The sequence below is a fragment of the Stegostoma tigrinum genome, chromosome 1, assembly GCF_030684315.1.
Source record: "Stegostoma tigrinum isolate sSteTig4 chromosome 1, sSteTig4.hap1, whole genome shotgun sequence".
Taxonomy (NCBI): domain Eukaryota; kingdom Metazoa; phylum Chordata; class Chondrichthyes; order Orectolobiformes; family Stegostomatidae; genus Stegostoma; species Stegostoma tigrinum.
Window position 1 is genome coordinate 3722543 of NC_081354.1, and position 16588 is coordinate 3739130.

The 16588-nt window shown below is 46.6% G+C and overlaps 1 protein-coding gene across 3 annotated transcripts in view; it reads left to right on the plus strand.

Annotated features, from left to right (window-relative positions):
• The window catches only part of LOC125450951 (electrogenic sodium bicarbonate cotransporter 1-like), a 223375-nt gene that overhangs the window by 147183 nt on the left and 59604 nt on the right, over positions 1-16588 (plus strand). For all 3 annotated transcript variants that reach the window (XM_059648092.1, XM_059648140.1, XM_059648179.1), the window contains one exon: positions 6686-6871. In XM_059648092.1, the coding sequence (XP_059504075.1) occupies positions 6686-6871 (186 nt within the window). The remainder of the gene's footprint in view (positions 1-6685; positions 6872-16588) is intronic.

Consider the following 16588-nt stretch of genomic DNA (forward strand, 5'->3'; position numbering starts at 1 on the left):
GCAGCACTGATGATATCATCGATGTGTCAGAGAAAGAGTTGTGGGTGGGGGCTGGAATAGGACTGGAACAAGGAATGTTCCACGTACCCCATGAAGAGATAGGCATAACTAGGGCCATGTGGGTACCCGTGGCAACCCCTCTTATCTGAAGAAAATGAGAGGAGGTAAAAGAGAAGTTGTTGAGGTTGAGGACAAGCTTGGCCAAGTGGAGGAGGGTGGTGGTGGTTGGGGATGGTTCAGGTCTTTGCTCCAGGAAGAAGCAGAGAGCCCTAAGACCCTCCTGGTGGGGAATGGATGTGTAAAGGGATTGCATGTCCATGGTAAAGAGGACATGGCCGGAACTGGCAAACTGGAAATTTTGAAACCAGCGCAAAGTGTCAGATGAATCATGGATGTGTGTGGGTAGGGATTGGGCCGGGCGGAGAAGACTGAGTCAAGGAGGGAAGAGATGAGTTCTGTGGAGCGGGAGCAGGCTGAAACAATGGGTCTGCCTGGACAGTCCTGTTTGTGGATTTATGGGAAGAGGTAACGGCGAGCTGTGCAGGGCTGGGGTCTATCAGCTTGGAGGTAGTTCAGGGCGAGGTCGCCAGATGAAATGAAATCAGTTAGTAGACACAATGGCCTGATGCATCCCTACAAGGTAGAGGTCAGTACGCCAGACTACAACAGCCCCACCCTTATCGGCAGGCTTAATGACAACGTTAGGGCTAGATCTGAGTGCACGGAGTGCAGACAGTTCAGAGGGAGATTGGTTGGATTTGGTGAGGGGGGCAGTGAAACTGAGGCGACTAATGTCACATCAACAGCTCTCAATGAACAGATCGAGTGCAGGTAAAAGGCTGGAGGGAGGGTCCAGGTGGAGGGAGAGTGTTGGAGTTGGGCAAAGGAGGGTCTGTGGGACGGGGAGAGGACTCTTCTCCAAAGAAACAAACACAGAGGCAAAGATGGTAGAAGAAGAGTTTGGTGTCATGTCGTGCCGAAAATTCATTAAGGTGGGGATGCAGTGGAATAAAGCTGAGGCCTTTGCTGAGAGCAGAGTGTTCAGCATCAGAGGGTGGAAGGTTAGGAGGGATGGTGAATACACGACAGGTGTTGGGGTTTGGAGAGGGGATGGAGTCAGAGGGAAAGGAAGGAGAGGAAGGTTCCAGAGGGCCGTGGGTACCTCTGAGTTGTTGCATCTTGTGGGCCTTGATGACTGAAAGGAAAAGGAAATGTTTCTTGTTAGCACGAGGAATGAACCGGAGGATGAAGTGGAACTGCAGAGTGGTGCAGCCCTGAGCCAGTGTGTTACGATGCTGTCGGAGAGAGAGGGTGAGGGTGTACATGTGACGCTGCATGGCACTGAGTGTGGATCTCAGGGTGCAGCGAGAGCAGCTGTCCATGGAATGGTGCACATCACCAAGATATCTGTGACCCTGGGAGGATTCAAAACATGAGGGATGGAACTGCAGTTGGAATCCTCATGGGATGAGTCTGCTTTGAAAATAATCCAAGATTCTGCCTTTGAGGAAGAGAGTTCCAAAGACTCATGACCCTTTCTGAGTGGCGTATTCTCATTTCTGTTTTAAATGGGTGACCCCCGATCCTTCAACAATGACCTATAATTCTGGATTCTTCTACAAAGAGAAGCATCCTCTCCACACTGTCAAGACCCCTCAAGGTTTTGCATGCTTCAAGCCAGTCACCTCTTAATCTTCTTACCTCCAGCAGTTACAAGCTGAACCTGTCCCACTTTTCCTCATAAAACAACTTGCTCATTCCATGTATTAATCTGGTAAACCTTCTATGAACTGTCTCCAGTGTATTTACACCCTTTCTTAAATAAGGTGACCAGTACTGTGTATAGTCCTCTAGTTGTGGTCTCAGTAATGTCTTTTACAACTAAGGCATGACTTGGCTGCTTTTGTTTGCAATTCCTCTCGCCACAAATGATAGCATTCTTCAAGGTGCCTAATTCCCGGCAAACTAACCATCTGCAACTCATAGACAAGGATACTCAGACGCCTCTGTCAGAGTCCAGCAATATCTCAGAGACGGATCTATAGTGAAAATAGACAGCTACAAAATACAGGAGCTTCTTGGGTATCCTAATTGGTTTCATGGCGTAATGTGCAGGAGTAATTCTGAAAGTGTGGACAATCACAAATATAAACCTGAGTGTTTTCACCTGATCTGTGCAATCTAACCTTGTAATTTAACCCTTTCCACTGCAGTCATGTTTCTTGTCAATTCCAACCCCAGAGTGTTTTGTCTGTGGTTTTAGAAAATTTGCACCCCCCACCCCCTCGTATTGCTGAAGCATCAAAATGGCTGGCAGAAAGCAAAGTTGCTGGAAAAGCTCAGCAGGTCTGGCAGCATCTGTGAAGGGAAAAAAACAAAGTTAATGTTTCAGGTCCAGTGACCCTTCCTCAGTACTGACAGACACCAGACCCGAAACGTCAACTCTGTTTTTTCCCTCCACAGATGCTGCCAGACCTGCTGAGCTTTTCCAGCAACTTTGTTCTTGTTCCGGATTTACAGCATCCGCAGTTCTTTCGGTTTTTAAAATGAGAAGCAGCCCTGAAATCGATACGAAAACCGACATGCTCAGAGAGACCCGAAGTTACAAACCGTGCACCGAGGGGTGGGACCAGCATCTGTGGGGTAGGAGGCTTATGTAATGGATGGACTGGGGGGCGGTGTGGGGGGAGGAGGATAGCAGCATGTGGGAGCAGCCAGCAATGAACGGACTTGCCAATCAACTCTGTCTCTGCTCATTGCCACAATTACACAAGCGCAGTTGGCCACCATTGCCAGCTGTCTCGGTGCTGGCAGCACACCCGGGTTAGTTGCAGGATGATTCTGGTGCCTCAGTATTGCACCCCCTTCTCAGTGACATCCGAGTCTGAGAACCACGCAGCTACTCAGGCCCTGGGCTCACCTTGAGATGTGACCTCTGTCGGGGAGTTGCTCTGTTTTGTGAATGGCCGGTGGATCCCATTCATAAACAGAGTTTTACAGTGAGCGTAGTTGGCTTCTGACTGGGTTTCTGCTGCACACCCCAAATTAGATTTTCATCTTCCTACTCATGTTACTGTAATAACAACAAAAATTAAATCATACAATCGAGCCTTGTTTGCAGATGCTTGTCAATAGTTGCTAACTACATCAGATACACAGGGAGACCATGGAACAAAGGCTTAATATCATACAGGAGATCTTTCTGCTGATGAGACTAATAATGATGGTTGAAATATACTTTTAGAGATCAAGTAACACAAATTGCCTCCTATTGAATCACTTAATGGAGAACTCAACAAAGCAATATTGAATAAGATAGGTAGACTATGAAAGCCCAGAATTAGCCCATAGCAGAGGTATTAATAACCTTCCCCACTGAACACTCACCACTCCCCCTTGGTTTGTAACATTCCTGCTTTTCAATAAACTGTCTGAATTACTGAGGAAAGAATTTGTGGCCTTTGCTCCCCTGACAGTTTGACAGAGATTTACAGAGTCATTTGACTTAGTGATGTGACAGGAATTTTGACCTAACTTGGCCAAGTGCCAGGGATTACAGAGCATTAACATAAGACAAATTTATTCGCACAGGACACAACTGCATCACTTTCTCTTTGAGGGAACTTGCAGTTGGCGACGGAATGCAAGCGGTGGAGGAGGAAGAGAAAAGGAGGATCTCTCAACTTCCTCCAGGGGCAGGTGGAAGTTCTCACTGGGGATTTGCCCCTTTGTGTGGAGTGGGACAGGCCAACTTCTGCGGTGTGTGTATAGCCCTGTGGCTGATGTAGACACCTCAGTTGTGAATGTGCACACCAGGAAATCACAGGGAAACATCCACCAGGGCCTTGTCCCCTACTGCATGAGGTCATCGTTATGCCAGTGAATGGGGTTTTGTTGTTTCTGGGAAACCTTGAAGGGATGAGCCAGCTGTAGTTAATTAGCTCGCTGAATTTTAGAGTGAAATCCCAGTTTCAGTTAACTTCCTGATGTTGTGGTGACCTGGAAATGGTATGTTGGGTTAGCACACCATCCTGATGAGTCTGTGTTTAATACCAGCACATATTAATGAGATTTTGGTTCAGATGCCAAAATTAGAAGCGAACTTCTATTTCCATAGTACGCTTTTACATCCTCATGATGTCCCAAAGCTGTTCATGGTCAATGAGGTCTGCCTGATGCATATCCACTGTTGTGATACAAGTAATGAAGCAGTCAGTTTGTGCGCAGTGAGATCCCACAAAGATACAGCAATGCCAACCAGGCAATCTGTATTCTTCGAGATAGCAAGAACTGCCGAAACTGGCGTCAGAGAGAACACAGTGTGGAGCTGGCGGAACACAGCAGGCCAGGCAGCATCAGAGGAGGAGGAAAGCTGATGTTTCGGGTCGGGACCCTTCTTCTTCAGAAGGAAAGAAACAAAGAAAGAAAGAAATTTCTGAAGAAGGTTCCCGACCCGAAATCTCAACATTCCTGATTTTCTGATGCTGCCTGGCCTGCTGTGTTCCTCCAGCTCCACACTGTGTTCTCTCTGATGCTGCCTGGCCTGCTGTGTTCCTCCAGCTCCACACTGTGTTAAATGTGTTTTCTTAGCTGTTTGTTGAAAATTACAAAATTGTCCTGGCACTCCCTTGAGAACATTTCCTCCTGTTCTTTGAAATACTGTTTACTGTACCCCTTAGGACCACCTGAGGGATTAGAGGAGATTTTAATTTAACATTCTGTCTGAAACATTGCGTCTTTCAACTGTGCAGCAGTCTCTCAGTTCTGACACTAGGAGAGCTAAGTCTTTCTGCACTGTGTATTCCAGCCTCTAGAGTGGGACTTGAACCTTGTGACTCACGCCTGAGTTACACAGTGAACTATGTTGAGCACACTCTCACACTGGTCTACTTAGGTTTTCTATTGATTTGTTGAGCTTCTTTAGGGCACTTGTTGGACCTCAGCAGGCGTATTATGTCCAGTTGTGCTTGCTGCATTATAGGAAGGGTGTGAACACACTGAAGAGAGTGCAGAAGCAATTTACAATCATCGTCCCAGGATTGAGGAACATCTCTGATGAGGGCAATTTGAAGATGTTGGGACTGTTCACCTGGAGAGAAGAGGCTGAGGGGAAATTTGATAGATGTTTTCAAAATCATGAACGGACTGGATAGAGTAGTTGGGGAGAAGCTGAGCAAAAACAAGAAGGGCATAGATTTAAAGTGAGGTGCCAAAGAAGCAAGGGTGATGTGAGAATAAACTTTTTCACTCGGCAAGCAGTTATGATTGGTTAGTAGTAGTTAGTAATTAGTAGTAGTTAGTTAGGAGTAGTTAGTAATTAGTTGGGAGTAGTTAGTTAACAATAGTTAGTAGTTAGTAGTAGTAGTTAGAAGTTAGTTCAGAGTAGTTAGTAATTAGTAGTTATGGAATACACTGCTTGGAAATGTGGTGAAGGGAGATTCAACTGAAGCAATCAAGAGAGGATTGGATGATTACTTGGATGAGAATAGTGTGCAGAGATATGAGATAAGGATGAAGAAATCCACTAGGGAACAACAGGAGCAGGAGGAAAGGGCTAAATGGCCTCTTTCTGTGACATGACAATTGTGTGATTCTTTATCCAGTCATATCATAGACAAAGATCTAGAAGCTAGAAATACAATAAGGAATAGTTAGCATAGATTTCAAGAAAGAAGGTCACTCTTCACCAACCTGTTGAATTGTTTAAAGAAAATGGTTACAGAAGGGAAATGCAACTGATACAATATATTTGGATTTCCAAAAAGCCTTTATGAGGGTAACACATGGGAGACTTGTGCACAGAATGAGAAAATGTCAAGACAGGGACAGGGGTCTACAATAAAATAAAGAGACAGTGTAGATTTTGAGGTCAATGAAGTTACTCAGACTGGAAAGGCAGGTAAGTGGTATTCGGGGTGGAGCTGACACCATTGATGTTCAACATATACAGTGACAGTTCGACTCAAGAATTTTAAGAAAAGGTCAAAATTTGCAGATGATACAAATGTAGTGTAAAGTTAACACAGAGGAAGTGCATAACAAAATACAACAAGATGTTAATGAATTTGCAGAATGAGCTGGTAATTTGGAAACAAAATTCAATATGGATAAGTGTGTGAGAAATGGGAGCCATGTACTGCTTGGATCAGAGTATAGATTGAATACATCAGGACTGTTCCCCTCAGCGACAAGGAAGCTTAGAGGAGATTTGATCAAGGTTTATATAATCATGAACGAGCTGGATAGTCTCACTTATTTCGCACTTGTAAGGGAAAAGAAATGAAAGAATATAGATTTAAGTGAAGTGCAAATGAACCAAGGGCAATGTGAGAATAATTTTTTTCATGCAGTATTTAGTTAGGGACTGGAATGCACTGCCTGGAAATGTGGTAGAGGCATGTACAGTTAAGGCATTCCAGAGGAAATCGGATGGTTATTTGGATAGAAATAGCGTGCAGGGACATGGGGAAAAGACAGGAGATTGGCACGAAGAAAGGTACAGGTGCAGACTCAATGGGCTGAATAGTCTCCTTCTGAGTTGTAACAATTCTGTGACCCTGTCGGTTATATAGGGCAATGGTTAGACTGCACATGGAACACTCCACCTTGTGAAAAACAAATGTTGCACTTCTCAGCCATGACGCAGAGTTCCAGAACAATGAGTGTGTTTCTCTTCTCTCCCCAGAACATGAGCATTGATTGGTCGTTGCTGTCGAAGACGGATTGCCTGAAGTACGGTGGGGTGGTGGTCGGTACAAGTTGTGGCTTTGTTCCCGATGTCACCTTGATGTCATTCATCCTCTTCCTCGGCACTTACACCTGCTCAATGACACTGAAGAATTTCAAAACCAGCCCGTATTTCCCCACCATGGTAAGTCAGAAGCACCCATTCCTGACGACTTACGCTCATTAAACTGCTTAACCTGCGCTGCACTGGGAGCAGAAAATGAACAGACCAGTGGGCACCATTTGGATGTTGGCTGGTGGTGTTCAGCTGAAGACATGATGGTGCTCTCATCTGGTAGGAAACTAAGTTACTGCTAACTAAATACAATCGGCAGCGTTGGAGAAGCTCAGCTGGTCTGGTTAATTCTGTGGAGAGAGAGTTAAAGATTTCTGGCCATGACCTTTTGCCAGAACTAGGAACAACGAGGTTTTGAGCAAAGGGATGGATGGGACTAGGACAAAAAGAAAGTCTGTGATAAGGTCGAAGGCAGGAGATTTGGCAGGTGATTTATTCTCCAAGGACTAAAGGGAACAGTGTTGGGTAAGAATGGGTGTGGCAAAACATGCAAAGAAATGAAAGTGGAACAAGAGGACAATATTTACACCAGTCCAGTCCCTGATCGGGTTTGCCTGATGATGAGCTGTCGCTCTAACCCATGCGAAATGCAGTAGACCATGGAGAGCATGGATCCAAACCTGACTGCTGACAGATGTATTGGTCTGGAAGGAATTACAGAGACAAAGAGGGACAGGGCCATGAAAGAATTTGAAAACAGGGCTGAGAACTTTAAAATGAAGACATTACTTGACTAGGAGCCAGCAAGCTCAAATCAGGTAAGAGTATGACACTGGGTGTGAGTTAACAAAGGCAGCAGAGATTTGAATCTGGGAGTCAGACACCAGGAATGAGAGAGGGGGAATGTTCATATCCAGAATTCCAGGTCCTGAATGCCTGTGTTGGTGGAGAATTATTCACACCATCAGCCTTTGGTCCAAGGGTATGCAGGTTAGGGTGAATTGGCCATGCTAAATTGCCCATTGCGTCCAGGGATGTACAGGTTAGGTGGAGTAGCTGTGGAAAATGCAGGGTGACAGGATAGGGAATGGGGATGCATCTGGGTGGGATATTCTTCAGAGGGTCAGTGTGAACTCGATAGACTGAATGGCCTGTTTCCACACTGTGAGGACTCTAGAATTCCCCCACCATAACCATTGACAATGGTCTGGGTTCTCCCCGTCCTCTTTATTGGGAATGTTTTGTCTCAGCCACACAATATCGGTGAGAACATACCTGGAGTATTATGTGCAGATTGGTCTCCCTATTTAAGGAAAGGTGTTCATGGATTAGAGGCAGTTCAGAGAGGGTTAAACAAACTGGGAATGCCTAAAATGGGTGGAATCTCATATGAGGAAAGATAGAGGGGCCTAGTTTGTATCTGCTGGAAGAGGCAGGCTGACTTGATTAAAACATTTCAGATTTTACAGAGTTCATGTGAAGAGAAGGTAATAAAATGTGAAGCTGGATGAACACAGCAGGCCCAGCAGCATCTCAGGAGCACAAAAGCTGACGTTTCGGACCTAGACCCTTCATCAGAAAAGGGGGATGGGGAGAGGGTTCTGGAATAAATAGGGAGAGAGGGGGAGGCGGACCGAAGATGGAGAGAAAAGAAGATAGGTGGAGAGGAGAGTATAGGTGGGGAGGTAGGGAGGGGATAGGTCAGTCCAGGGAAGACGGACAGGTCAAGGAGGTGGGATGAGGTTAGTAGGTAGGTGATGGAGGTGCGGCTTGGGGTGGGAGGAAGGGATGGGTGAGAGGAAGAACAGGTTAGGGAGGCAGAGACAGGCTGGACTGGTTTTGGGATGCAGTGGGTGGAGGGGAAGAGCTGGGCTGGTTTTGGGATGCGGTGGGGGAAGGGGAGATTTTGAAGCTGGTGAAGTCCACATTGATACCATTGGGCTGCAGGGTTCCCAAGCGGAATATGAGTTGCTGTTCCTGCAACCTTCGGGTGGCATCATTGTGGCACTGCAGGAGGCCCATGATGGACATGTCATCTAAAGAATGGGAGGGGGAGTGGAAATGGTTTGCGATTGGGAGGTGCAGTTGTTTATTGCGAACCGAACGGAGGTGTTCTGCAAAGCGGTCCCCAAGCCTCCGCTTGGTTTCCCCAATGTAGAGGAAGCCACACCGGGTACAATGGATACAGTATACCACATTGGCAGATGTGCAGGTGAACCTCTGCTTAATATGGAAAGTCATCTTGGGGCCTGGGATAGGGGTGAGGGAGGAGGTGTGGGGGCAAGTGTAGCATTTCCTGCGGTTGCAGGGGAAGGTGCCGGGTGTGGTGGGGTTGGAGGGCAGTGTGGAGCGAACAAGGGAGTCCCGGAGAGAGTGGTCTCTCCAGAAAGCAGACAAGGGTGGGGATGGAAAAATGTCTTAGGTGGTGGGGTCGGATTGTAGATGGCGGAAGTGTCGGAGGATGATGCGTTGTATCCAGAGGTTGGTGGGGTGGTGTGTGAGAACGAGGGGGATCCTCTTTGGGCGGTTGTGGGCGGGGGCGGGGTGTGAGTGATGTGTGAAGAGAATGTTTCTTCATGTGGGTGAATGAGGAATTAGAGGTCATTGTTTAAGTATCAGGGACCACCCCTTTCAGAACAGAGGTGAAGGGATGTGTCTTTCTCTCAGAGCTCACAAATCTTTGGAACTGTCTTCCTGAAAAGGTGGTTGAAAGCAGAATTCTTGAGGATTACATAAGAACTAGGAGCAGGAGTAGGCCGTGTGGCCCATCGAGCCTGCCCCACCATTTAATAAGATCTTGGCTGATCTGTTTGAGACTCAGGTCCACTTACCCGCCCACTCACCATAACCCTTAATTCCATTACTGTTCAAAAATTTATCTCGCCTTGCCTTAAAAACATTCAGTGAGGTAGCTTCAACCGCTTCACTGGGCAGGGAATTCCACGGATTCTTAAGCTTGCAGTAGGTAGATTCCTGTGGGATCCTGCAGATCCCCCAGTTTCGGGATCCCCTCATACTGCTGTGACACCAGATTAGGGGCAGCCCCCGGTCAAAGGCTCCAGCAGCGACTAAACCCCCACCCCAACCCTAACCCACACCCACCCCCTCCCCATGGCCAGGTCTGGGACCTGACTTGAGTTCCCCATCACTGAAGTAAAATCCAAAAACGCCAAAGAATAGCGGATGCTGGAAATCAGAAACAAAGACCAGAAAGCTCAGCAGGGCTGGCAGCATCTGTAGGGAGAGAAACAGAGTTAACATTTCGGGTCGAGTGAGCCTTCCTCAGAACATGAAGTAAAACTGAGAGTCCGGGGTGTGAACACTCATCACCAGCTGCAATATTCGCTGAGACTGAAATAAAACAAAGCGAGTGCCCCGGTGAATTCTGGGCGTTAATTTGAACAGGACAGTCCTGGCTGACAGCGGGGCTGGCTGAGTGACATTAACTCCTGGTATTGTTGCAGCAGAGTCGGCCAACGTGAAGGTAATGCTCTGAAATTTGAGCAGACGGCTGTTTAACTGGCTGGACACAGAAACCCATGAGACTCCCACCCACCGTTGCCAGGGAAGCCTCGCAGCAGCTTTGTGAAGCATCCTTTTCTGAGTTTGCCAGAGCTGCCTGATCGCCAGCCTGCAGCACTCCATCATCGTTCACAGGCTTTCAGTTTCGATGTAGCAACTTGGGAGTCGCTTTTAGTCAAGCTGCTGAGCCAATTGGAAAAGGAAGGGCAGGCGTGTGAGGGTTACAATGCAGTCCCGAGGCCGGGAAATCTGTGAGAAACCCACAGCCAAAAATTGCCGTACATCTTGTTGTTTCCTGATTCTCTTCCCTTCCCCCTGCCTGGTTTTAACTTGTAGGGTGGCACGGTGGCTCAGTGGTTAGCACTGCAGCCTCACAGTGCCAGGGACCCGCGTTCAATTCCACCCTCGGGCGACTGTCTGTGTGGAGTTTGCACATTCTCCCCATGTCTGTGTGGGTTCCCTCTGGGTGCTCCGGTTTCCTCCCACAGTCCAAAGATGTGCAGGTTGGGGTGGATTGGCCAAGCTAAATTACCCACAGTGTTCAGGGATGTGTGGGTTAGGTGGGGTGTAGGGGGATGGGTTTGGGTGGGATGTTCTTCAGAGGGGCAGTGTGGACTTGTTGGGCTGAATGGCCTGTTTCTACACTGTAGGGGTTCTATTCTATGCACTTTAAGAAATGGGAACAGCACAGACATGACCCCTGAGAGGAATGCTCCAGGGTTTCTCTCAATAAAACACCACAAGCAACCTACTGCAAAGTCATTAATTGCATCTTTAGTTTAGTCTTTTAATAAAAAACATTATTCTATTAGATGAAACCATGGCTGTCAAGTTAAGCCCCTAAATCACCTGGTCTCAGTGAGCCATTTCCAAGAGTAATTTAGAGTTAACCCCATTGCTGTGGGTCTGGAGTCACATGTAGGCCAAAACAGGGTAAGGATGACATTTCCCTACCTAAAGGGCATTAGTGTGTCAAGTGGGGTTTTACAAAAATCAGTGATAGTTTTATAATCATAGCAAATCAGGCAGGCTTTTGTTTCTGGATTCTTCTTAATTAAATTTAAATTTCACCAGCTGCTGTTTGAACCAGTTTTCCCAGGGTTTTCATGCTCAATCACTTCACCCCATGCCACCGTCTCCCTTCCCCACACCCCCAGATAAAATGTTCTTCAAGCGTTTCACTAGAATACTACCACACTGAAACCTGGTTCTAATTTAACACTATATGAGGGGGCATTAAGACAGATGATCAAAACCTTGGTCAAAGAGATAACCTTAAAGGGGGGAATGTATTAGTGTGGCAGAGAGTTTCAGGGAGAGGAATCTAGATCCCAGGGCCCAGGCAGTAGAATGGAATGAGCTTATGATTTCCAACAGGGAACAAATTTTGACTCTCCAGTTAAATATTGGGAAGACCAAAGCTATTGACTTTAGTCTCCAACAGATCCACCAACTCTATCTCTCTCCCTGGCAACTGGCTGATCTTCACAGCCACAATGTCATATTCAAATGTGACTTGAGTTCCTGACCAAATATCCACACTGTCACGAGCACGACCAGTTTCCAAATCTGTGTGACATCCCGCTGCATTCCCCAATTGCTGAGCCACTGCTGAAATTCTCATTTACACCTTCAATAGCCTGAGACTGACTTACTCCAATATACACTGTTCTTATCTGTTCATGGGTTATGGTCATGGCCAAGTATTTATTGCCCATCTCTAAATGTTCCTTGACGTAGCGTTGAGTTGCCTTCTTGAACTGCTACAATTCTTGGGGTGTTTGGAGCTGTCAGGTGGGGGAGATCCAGGATTTTGACTCAGCGACGCTGAAGGAACAGTGATCATATTTCCAAGTCAGGATGGTGAGTGACTTGGAGGGGAACTTGCAGGGGTCTTTGTTCCCAGGTGTTTGCTGCCCTTGTCTTTCTAGAAGGATGTGGTCATGGGGTTGGAAGGTGCTGCCTGAGGGTCTTTGGTGAATGTCTGCGGCGGATCTTGTAGACAGTACACACGGCTGCTACTGAGTGTCAGTGGTGGAGGGAGTGGGATGTTTGTGGATGTGGTGCCAATCAAGCGGCTGCTTTGTCCTGGATGGTGTGGAGCTTCTTGAGTGTTGTTGGGGCTGGCCCCATCCAGGCAAGTGGGGAGTATTCCATCACACTCCTGACTTGTGTCTTGTGGATGGTGGACAGGATTTGGGGAGTCAGGTGAGTTACACACTGCAGAATTATAAACCTCATGCCTGCTCTTGAAGCCGCTGTGTTTATGTGGTGAGCCCAGTTTAGTTTATGATCGACAGTAACCCCCAGGATGTTGACAGTATGAGATTCAGTCATTGAACATCAAGGAGTGATATTCAGATTCTCTCTTATTGGAGGTGGTCATTGCCTGGCATTTATGTGGCACACATATTACTTGCCAATTGGCAGCCCCTTGTTTGGATATTGTCTCCTAAATTTTGCCCTTTGTAAACTTGGCACTCCACTGCCTATGGCATAACTCGCACACAGCCCTGTTTACCCACTACTCCCCCTATGGACACTGACCTATTACCAGCTCCCACATCACTCACACACACAGTCTAATTTACCCATTACTCCCCCTATGGTCACTGACCTATTACCAGCTCCCACATCACTCACACACACAGTCCAATTTACCCATTACTCCCCCTATGGACACTGACCTATTACCAGCTCCCACATCACTCACACACAGTCTAATTTACCCATTACTCCCCCAATGGTCACTGACCTATACCAGCTGCCACTTCACTCACGCACACAGCCCTGTTTACGCATTACTCCCGCTATGGTCACTGACCTATACCAGCTCCCATATCACTCACACACAGCCCTGTTTACCCATTACTCCTGCTATGGCCACTGACCTATACCAGCTCCCATATCACTCACACACAGCCCTGTTTACCCATTTCTTCCCTATGGTCACTGACCTATACCAGCTCCCATATCACTCACACGCAGCCCTGTTTACCCATTGCTCCTGCTATGGCCACTGACCTATACCAGCTCCCATATCACTCACACACAGCCCTGTTTACCCATTTCTTCCCTATGGTCACTGACCTATACCAGCTCCCATATCACTCACACGCAGCCCTGTTTACCCATTGCTCCTGCTATGGCCACTGACCTATACCAGCTCCCATATCACTCACACACAGCCCTGTTTACCCATTTCTTCCCTATGGTCACTGACCTATACCAGCTCCCATATCACTCACACGCAGCCCTGTTTACCCATTACTTCCCTATGGTCACTGACCTATACCAGCCCCCAGTTAAGTACAGCCTTGTATTTATACATTTCCATCCCTCTGAGACCCCTATCTCTGAAATCTCCCCAGACACACCACCCTCCCAAACGCCTGTGCTCCAGTTACTCTGGCCTCTTGAGCACCTAAGATTTTCGCTGCTGCACCTTTGGTGGTCATGCTTTCAGCTGCCTGGCTCCTGAGCCCAGGAATTTAAACTTTGTAAGCATTAAAACTTCAAAACCAGAAGTTAAAAATGAAAATCAATGCCATTTCCTGGGCCTGTGGTCATTTACACAATGACCTCCTTCAGTGATTGGGTGCCAAATGTTGCTGTCAAGCTCCATGGGGCATTTAGTTACCTACAAGGGGATATATGAAAAACATTTGAGCCTTGGGACATGGGACCTAGTGTGAAGAGTGTTTGCAGATGGTATTTTCAGGGTTTCTTGCACATTATATTTAATCATGGGGCACCAACACAGCTCACTTGATTTTAACACTTTCCCAGTTTGTATGAGGTAGCAGCATCTAACCTCAGCTCAGCATAATCAATCCACACAGAACTGTAGGAATGTCCTCTTCACTTGTATTCCATTCGATTGCTTCTAATGAACCATGTGCTAATCTTGGATCCACTTTAGTTGCATTGATTTTATCCAACATTATACTTTGTTCATTATTTTTTTAAGTTTAGTAATTTTAGATTGACTCCTCCCTTGCTCTACTCCAAATATTCTGCTTCATGGCCAGATTTTTCCAGCAGGTTTGCTCTCGAGCTCACTGCCTTGTTCCTGCAGGGTGCGAATCTTGCTGTACAAACTTTTGCTATCATTATTAACAAAAACTGAACAAGCCTCCCTCCCAACATCCTCCAATGGTTACCAGAGACAGGGCTGACCAGGATTCACAAATCATGTGAAACCGGAGACTTGGATTAGGAATGCCAGATGAGTGAGGGAAGGGCAATGATAATTAGCTAACGGCATCTCAGCAAGAGCAATCTGCAACGCGAAACGCAAGTGGAAATTCCATTTGCTGTCAGAGATGTCTCACTTAGAGAGGCGACAGCCTAGTGGTATTGTCGCTGGACTGTTAATCCAGAGACCCAGATAATGTTCCAGGGACCATAGCAGATGGTGGAATTTGAATTCAATAAATATCTGGAATTAAGAATCTAATGATGACTGTGAATCCATTGTCAATTGTTGGAAAAACCCACTTGGTTCACTAATGCCCTTTAGGGAAGAAAGTTGCCATCCTTACCCAATCTGGCCTACATGTGACTCCAGACCCACAGCAGTGGTTGGCTCTTAACTGCCCTCTGGGCAAATAGGGATGGACCACAAATGCTGCCCTAGCCAGACATTCATTCTGTGAATGAATAAAGGAAAAAAAACTGGGCTGGGATACTAGGATAACAAAGTGTGGAGCTGGATGAACACATCAGGCTAAGCAGCATCTCAGGAGCACAAAAGCTGATATTTCGGGCCTAGATCCTTCATCAGAGGCCCGAAACATCAGCTTTTGTGCTCCTGAGATGCTGCTTGGCCTGCTGTGTTCATCCAGTGCCACACTTTGTTATCTTGGATTCTCCAGCATCTGCAGTTCCCATTATCACTGGCTGGGATACTGGTGCCTTTCCCATTGAGATGTTTGCTCAACTCCATTGTAAATCAAGTCAATTAGGATTGTATTCACTGGAGTTCCGGAGGATGAGGGGGAACCTCATAGAAACCTGTAAAACTCTTAACAGGGCTGGACAGGGTAAATGCACAGAGTGTTAGAGCCTGAGGGTACAGGCTTTTAGGAATGAGCTGAGGAGAAATTTCTTCATCCAGAGAGTGGGGAGCCTGTGGAATTCTCTGTCACAGAAAACAGATGAGGCCAAATATTAAATGTTTTCCAAGAAGGTATAGTTCCTCGAGCTAAAGGGATTAAGATGATGGGGGATGGTGGGATGACAGCATTGAGCTCGATGATCAGCCATGATCAGAGTGAATGGTGTAGCAGTCTCGAAGGGGCAAATGAACCACTCTTGCCTCTGTCTTCTGTAGCACTGGAAGGCCCACTTCCAGACCCATAGCAATGTGTTTGACTATTATGTGCACGCTGGGCAATTAGGGCTGAACTAAATGTTGGCCTAGACATCCTGTGAATGTATTAAAAAAGGTGTTGCTGACAATGTCAGAATTTGTTGCCTGTCCCTAGATGCTGTTGAACTGATCCTGTTCCTGAGCCATTTCAGATGACAGTAATGAGCCAACCACATTGCTGTGGGTTTGGAGTCACATGTGGGCCAGACTGAGTAAGGATGGCAGATTTCCTTCCCTAAAGGGCTTTAGTGAATCAAATGGGTTTTTACAATACGTGGTCACCATTAGGTTGGCTTTCATTTCCAGATTTTTATTGAGTATAGCATTTCTGGTCTGCCATCGTCGGTTTCAAATTTGTGCCCACACAGCATTAGCCTGGTGTTCGGGATTACTGAACCAGTGACATTACCAATAGCCCAGCATCTCACCTCGAGGAGGTTCATTACACAATGTGCTCTGATGGTACTTCAGGATGTTTTATAATCAACAGAGTGTTCTGAAGTTGTGCAATGTTGTGAGTGCAGCAAGCAATCTGCGCACAGCAAGATCCCACAAACCGTAAAGTGGCACTGATGGGCTAATCTGATTCTGTGATACCTACTGAGAGGGAAATGCCGTCCAGGACACCAGGGAGATCTCCACCAGCTCTCCCACATAGTGGCCATGGGAGATTTTTACTTGCAATAGGGAAGAGAGATGACACCTTGGTTTAGTGTTTAATGGACAGTTCAGCATTCCCTCAGTGTTGCACTCAGAGTGTTAGACTGAAAACCAACCCAACAAGGCACTGCTATTCACTGAGCCATGTCTGATGTGTACGACCTTTTGATCGTGCGATGTGATTTAAAATGAATGCAACTTTCAGGAATATCTCACCAGCAAAACAAAGTTTGCAAGGTTTAATTTAAAGTGTAAGGCTAGATTCAAGGACCCCAAACTTAAGAATTGTT